Raw genomic sequence first — 7,222 nt, forward strand, 5'->3', positions numbered from 1 at the left:
CCAACCAGCACCCTCTCTTAAAACTCATCTTGGCTACCACTTACTCCGTGACACCTTCCTCAGTCCCTGAGTAAGAATGAATCCTGTCCAGTGGCATGGTTCCCATCACCATCCCTCTCCCAAACAAAGCCTGCCTTGCAGTAGAGTCCCAGGCCTACTCAGTGTCAACTTAACAAAAGCGTGTCTCTTGTTACTCCAGTGAATCATAAACCCTTTCCGTACTTTCCAGGCCACGAGCCACGTCTTGCACATATTGGTATCTCTCTACCTCCCAGGAAGCCAAACACAATGCTCACTCACAGCCCACAAAGTTTAAGGGGCAACTTGAATATCACGTAAGGGAGTCAATAGCTCCCTGAGGTGACTGCCCGTGTAACTGACACCAGGACCCCAGGGGAACACACCCCGGGATGCGTGCCCACACTTGATGCAGTGAGGTAGAGCATTGGGCAAGTCGGTCCCACTGAGACCACCTGTGCCTGGACACCCTCCCCATATGCCCACCCACCTTGCTCTTTGCTTTATATTTTCCAGCCCAGCCCAGCTTTCTGGCTGCACGCTCCAGTGTGCCCCTGGAGGTCTCCTTGGAGGAGGTGCGAACACTCAGCCTCTGGGTGCATCTACTGCCAGCTTTTAGTAGCTAACTCCTGATCTGATCCTAGCCTTGGAGAGTCTGCTTCTCCTATCACTCATGTGGTGACACCATGGAATGGATCTGACCCACCCGCTACAACCATCATCAGCACACACACACACACACACACACACACACACACACACCCGTACCTACATATACACACAAGAATATACACAGATACACAGACATGGGGTAGAATGTGATCAAGGGCTTAGACATGGCAAAACTGTGTTTACTGCGAGGACCAGCCCTGGGCAAAGTTTCTGACACACCTAGCACGGTGCCCGGTGTTTCGTAGGCACTCAACAAATATTTGTTGGATGAACAAATCACTTGCTTACCCATCTCCCAACCCCCGCCAACCGTCACTGCTTTGGCAAATTCTCTGCCCACTTGAAACGCTGGTCTGCTCTACCATGCCAGTGCCCAAGGTGTTTTATCAGAGTTCTCCAGGGGCAGGGCCCCAAATTTTGTACCCAGGTGTCAGTTTTTCCTGCTGAAGTTCAGCAAACACAGCATGTTCTTTTCCCTCTGGGTCTTGGCACATGCTACTGCTACTGACAATTCCTGCTCTCCACAGACTATTCCCGCCCCGTTCTTTCTCCTGGCTTCCTCCCACTCACCCCTCCCATCCCCCGGATCTGCTGCTACTTCCTTCAAGAGTCTTCCCCAAGGGCCCCGTGCCCGTCTGCAACTGGCTTAGGTGGGTCGCACCGGACAAAAGAGAACAACGCCTCCAGCTCCCTTTAGAACTGCTTATTACTGGGGCGCCTGGGTGGCTCGGTCGGTTAAGCGGCCGACTTCGGCTCAGGTCATGATCTCGCGGTCCGTGAGTTCGAGCCCCGTGTCAGGCTCTGTGCTGACAGCTCAGAGCCTGGAGCCTGTTTCAGGTTCTGTGTCTCCCTCTCTCTGACCCTCCCCTGTTCATGCTCTGTCTCTCTCTGTCTCAAAAATAAATAAACGTTAAAAAATTAAAAAAAAAAAAGAACTGCTTATTACCTGCACATGCAAGGTCAGTGAAAACACATACGCCATCGCACACGTAGCTGTTTAGCAGGTGTGTTCATGTTATATATTTGGGGTGTCACAGGAAGCCTGGGGAGGGGTCTTATTATTTGCATTTCAGAGATGGGGAAACTGAGGCTGTGAGATACGAATGACCTACCTATCATCACAAGAGCCAAGTACCAAAACCCACGTTTTCTTGTGCCAAAGCCCGTGTTCCTTTCATTTTGTGGGACGGGGCGGTGGTGTCATCAGCAGGGGTGAAGATGCAAATGATGAATGAGCTCAGAAGGCGAGCCGTCCCCAGATGCCTCAAGGAGGAGGGCACGGGGGACTCTACCCTCTTCGCTCCCATGCAACCCCAAGGTGCCCTCAAAACTAGGGGAGGCCAAGCTTTATTTTCTGGCCCAATTCTTCCCCAACCCTGGGACGTTAGTGGAGTATACTATGAACCTCTCTGTTTGAGAGGAACATCCCTAATTATCTGGCAGTCACGTATAATAAGACTCTAAAAGCATTTGCTGGCAAGGAAGAGTTCTAAATAAAGCCAACTGAGCGCAGAGGGAAGGAAATGGGGTAGCCGAATGACCCCTGCATGCTCACCCCCCTTCCAAGTCCAATACGTCAGTCGTTTCTCTGGGCCACGACGACGAACATCGCGGTGTAGTCTGACTGCTCATCCGACATGGTCTCAGCTGCCCGCGGAGCCGTCTCCAGCTTCTCGATGGTGAAGCCGGACTTCTGCAGAGCCTCACACACGAATTTCTCCTTCAGGGGAAGGCAGGGGAACTTCTTCGCCCCCACCATGTAGAAGGTGGTGTCAAAGCCCCCGCCCAGCACCAGATGGCCCCTGGGCCGGAGCAGGGTCCTGATGTGGCTCAGGGCAGCCCGGAAGGCCTCCTGGGTGAGGCAGGCAGCCTCAAGGCACAGGGAGGAAAGGACGCAGTCCGCCAGGGGCAGGACTGCAGGCTCCAGGGGCTGTTCTTTATTCACGTCACACTTGAGCACCTGGGTCACGGTTCTCCTTAGCCGCTCCTCCTTGTCAGCCCACCTGTCTCTGAGCGGAGGGAAGAGGGAAGAGAGGCCAGCTGGGTCAGGCTCATCGTGTGAGAGGCGTACGTCACTCCCGCCTTTCTCTGCCTTCCACACAGACTCCCGGAATATCAAGTTACCAGTCTTACAGTGTCCCAGAGAGGGGACACTCTCTGAGTCCCAGAGAGGGGCGCGGTTGTGAAGCCAGCTGTGCATAAGGTCAAAGCCGAGGACCTGCAAACCCTGACCCCGAGGTCGCTGCTGTTTCCACCCGTGGGCCCTCGCTGAGCAACGTATGCCTGGTGCTTGGCCTATTCTGTCTCCACTCGGTCCGTGTTTAACACGACCCGGGTAAGTACAACCAGAAATGGAAAGCCAGCCTGAAATCAGCTGAGAAAAGCTACAATGAGAGCTTGGCCGACTTTGCTGGGTCCCCCAGGGTCTCCCGGTGTCTCTTGGCCACCCCACTCGACCTCCTCATCGCCTCATACGTTCTCTTCTTACCTACACGTGTTCTCAGCACACGGGGCTCATTCAAACTGAGGTATGCACGGGGACAAGCACTTAAAGGTTTACCCTTTCCAGTTCTGTATTTTTAAAAAGTCGCAGTCTTAAGCAAAAGGAATAAGAATCCAATGTACATCTGCAACCGTCCTACCTAACTGGGGAGAGTGGTATTTGGGGAGTGGAGGTGCCATGGTGGGCCTTCCTGGTGCCCTGAAATGATCCAAGGTAAGTAGATTCTGTTCACTTGTGCAAGATGGGTCTTAATTCTAGGCCCGGCCCCTGCGATCTACAGAAAGATTCCCCAAGTCTGGAGCCACCTGGAGGTTGTAATTGGAACAGCAGGGCCACCTGCCAATCAGAACGGCTGTCTGCCCTCAAACACCAGCTGGCTGCCACCCTGCCCCATCCACATCGGCCTGGGGTCATGCCTTGGCATTCTGGGTAGGCGCTCGTGACAGTTCCCTTTTGGCTCTGGGTCTGTCTGTAGCCATCTGTTTCTGTTCCCTCTTTTTGGTCTTTATTGGATTCATGTCACACTCTTCCTCCTTTCTTCTTCTTGGAACCCCACTAACTTCCTTCCTTCTTAGTCTCCACCTGCCTCGCCATTTCCACACGAGGCCCATGATAAACTCTTGATTCGGAGAGCTAAGTGCAGCTCGCATCGTGGCAACCCCAAAGCAAACAACAAACCCCTTACCTGTCCCCCTCAAGCTCACACACATATTTCACCACTGGGGACCAGTCGAACGCCCCTGGAATCTTCTTCAGCCACTTTTCCAGCTCCAGGCGGTTCTTGTCCGTGTAGTCAGTGGCGATTATCTCCTCAAAAGACTCGCAGGCAGAGAGGAGCTGGTAAATGCTGGGCCCGGAGCCAATGTCAATCAGGAGCTTTCCTTTCAGCCCACCTGTTTTAGAACAGACGCATTCTAAGCCGTCAGCACCGAACCACAGCTCTGAGGGCCTTCCCAAAGGCTCCGCTCTCTTTCCCACTTGGAGAGGCTGCGGGGAGTCGACCATCGGGGACTGTAAACTCCAGCGTTAGGGATTTTGCCTGCCCGGACAGCCTTAGGCGCTAGGTCACACAGTGCCAGCACTGAGCATGGGGAGCGTGGTAGGAGGGGAGAGTGAGCAGCAGGAGAGCCTGTTTGGGGTGTGTAGGGGGACAATTACTAGAGAAGCAGCTTTGTCATTTCCACGGCCAATTTAGCACTGTAAATAAGTGTTCAGAGAAGAAATCTGGTCACATTTCCGAGGACACTGGCTTCCACATTCCAAGCACTCTTCGCTGAAGGGTCCTATGACCCAGAGACCATCTACAACATTCCAAAGATCAATCAGCAAACATTCATTGAGCGCCGCCTGCATTCCCAGACACTCTCTTAGCAGTGTGAGGACTAAAAGGGGAATACAGACCTGCCGGCAGAGTCCTCGGCCTCCGCTTCTCTCCAGCCAGGGAGAGACTGGGTTAACACAAAATGGCAGCAGCATTTGGAATATGGCAAGAGGCTTCCGAGATAAACAACAAGGCAGCAAGGACAGAAACCCAGCTGGACTGAGGGATCCTGACCTGCTGCTGAACTGAGCCTGCCCCTTTGCTCCTGGATTCTGCTGCTACATTTTGTTTGTTTCCCCTTCATTTGTGTTACCTGGAGGCTATAGTGGCAGATAAATTGAGCAAGCATCAAAGGTTTCAGAAAATGTGAGAGCAGGAGATTGTTAATTGGGGAAATTCTATCTATTGGGTTATGTTTCCTTCTCATGTGAATCATGAAAATATGCCCAGTATTTGATTTTAATAGTTCGGGCTGCCGAGCACCTTTCTTCCCCTAGGGGCAAATCTGAGAGCCACCCACCCACGATGTTTTCACGAGGCACAGCGGTAATCACACAAAAGAGCGAACGCTTCCTACACTTTCTGATGCCCCGTGCAGCTTCTTTTGCCAGGGACTCCTTTTGCTAGAAGATAGGACCACGCAGGACCATGAAAGATCGCAGCTCCTCAACTTCATGGGAGGAGGAAATCTTGTCCCAGCGACCCCAGAAATGTTTAGGGCATCCCACCATGTACCACACATCAAGTACATCTAACCTGGTCCCATAGAGCAGTTCTACAAACTCTCCATCCAGGTCGAAAGTTCCAGTCAATTGTCTGGCCACCCTTCCCCCCCCCCCACCTCTACCCCCATCCTGAAACTTGCCCTAGGGTTGAAGAAGACGAGCACCTGATTTAAAATTTGCATCGCCACCCTTCCCCCCACAAACCTCCTCCAGGGTTCAAGGAAACTAGCACCTGATTTAAAAATGGCGTTGTAGTGTTTTAGCAGGAAGTAGAGGCAATCATCACCCACAGGGCTCTGGCCCATCTTGAAGTAGTCCAGGTAGACCATGGGTTCAAAATACGTCTGGTAGAAATCCAGCGCTGTGGATTCCTGAAGAGCCATAGAGAATCCTGAGTTTTGTCCAGGAAGGAGCAGGCAGCCTGATGCTCTGGGGCCTTCTTAATGGAGTTCAGACAGTCACTCCGCCAGTCCTCAAATACTCGGGGAAAGACCAGAACAGCCAATGAAGAGCGCTCCCCGAGCCCTCCTCCCTTCAGCCATTTGCCTTTGCCACACTTGGCAACTCTGCTCCTGTTCTCCAGCTCCCTCTGCAAGGAGTGGACCTGCTCTTTCCCCCACCCCGGTCCCCAGGCTTTTCAGTGGATTTGGCTGGTGCAGCAGGATTTCTAGGCTCTCCTGCTCCACTGTATCGGATCCTCTTCTACAGCGGCTTTGCAAACGATTTTAAAAGCATGTCCAGTTTTTAAACTACTCCCCTGTGAACTGCCAGTATCTCTGGCTGTTAACAGGATGGATACATCTTAGTTGGTTTTTGATCTTCAGCGTTTTCTTTTTTTTTTAATGTTTTAAAATATTTATTTTTGAGAGAGTGAGTGAGAGACAGAGCATGAGGAGGGGAGGGGCAGAGAGAGAGGGAGACACAGGATCCAAAGCAGGCTCCAGGCTCTGAGCTGTCAGCACAGAGCCCGACGTGGGGCTCGAACTCATGGACCTGGAGATCATGACCTGATGCTTAACCGACTGAGCCACCCAGGTGCCCCAATCTTTAGCATTTTCTGAATTACACCCACTCCCACAACACCCGGTTTCTGCCCCAGACAACTTGTTGGATGCGGACAATATTTAGAAAGTAGAGAAGACAAGAAGAGCAGGTTTTAGTTGAGGGGTGAAGAGGACAAGATGATGAACAGAGATGGGTTTAGCTTCAGCTTGAGGCTGAAAAACCTAAGCTGACCCAGATCTAAGTCTGGACTGCACAGAGAGATCTGAGCTGGAGCTGCTGATGTGGAATGAATGTGCAAAAATTACTTATTCTATAGCTGAACTGAATTTCTTCTTTGAGTCCCATTCAGATCGTGGCAGACGTTACATCTCAATCACTCAGAGTCTTCCTTCACCAGGCCAGGAAGCGGGGAATTTACGTGGCGCCAGGCAGGGGAAGCTGGCATTTGTCCACACTGTTGGCATCTACTAAGATTCCATTGCATAACCCCGTCTTAGATTACTGATTAACAAGGGTTGCAACATCCCCTTTCGGTAACCTCCAGGCCTCTGTCTCTCCCCATGCCCTATTTCCATTTCCCACTCGGAAACAAGGGAAATCACTCTCCCACTCCCGCAGGATGCTCTGGGCTGTGAAGCAACCACAGTAACATTTCTTCTGCTCTGGTACCATATTGAGAGTCTGGTTTTTTGACCCTTCCTAGCCCATACTCAGGGAAAGGGCCACAGGCTTCGTATGTTCACATTTTCTTCAACAAAGAAGGATAGAAGAGATATTAAAATGGAATTAATAACACAAATTTGGTTGATTTATATGTTGAGCTCTATAGTCTGAAAACAGAAAGTAAATACCTTTTGTTAAAGCTGTCCATGGAATATTCAGAATTTACTGTATATAAAACAACAGAGTAATTAGAAAACTTCCCCAAAGTATAAATACTATACAATAAAATACTCTGATCAAAATGCAACAAAACAG

At 51.2% G+C, this 7,222-nt stretch overlaps 1 protein-coding gene across 1 annotated transcript; it reads right to left on the bottom strand.

Moving 5' to 3' along the window:
- Positions 1–1,684: 1,684 nt before the first annotated feature.
- On the bottom strand, positions 1,685–5,705 carry LOC112866008 (nicotinamide N-methyltransferase-like). Its single transcript, XM_025929044.2, has 3 exons — positions 5,472–5,705; positions 3,879–4,086; positions 1,685–2,699 (listed from the first exon to the last, which is right to left on the bottom strand). The coding sequence occupies exons 1-3, from the start codon at positions 5,620–5,622 to the stop codon at positions 2,267–2,269; spliced, it is 792 nt and encodes a 263-aa protein (XP_025784829.2). The 5' UTR covers positions 5,623–5,705; the 3' UTR covers positions 1,685–2,266.
- Positions 5,706–7,222: the final 1,517 nt, after the last annotated feature.

Source organism: Puma concolor, chromosome D1 (assembly GCF_028749965.1).
Source record: "Puma concolor isolate L17-30 chromosome D1, mPumCon1.1.hap2, whole genome shotgun sequence".
NCBI classification, from domain to species: Eukaryota; Metazoa; Chordata; class Mammalia; order Carnivora; family Felidae; genus Puma; species Puma concolor.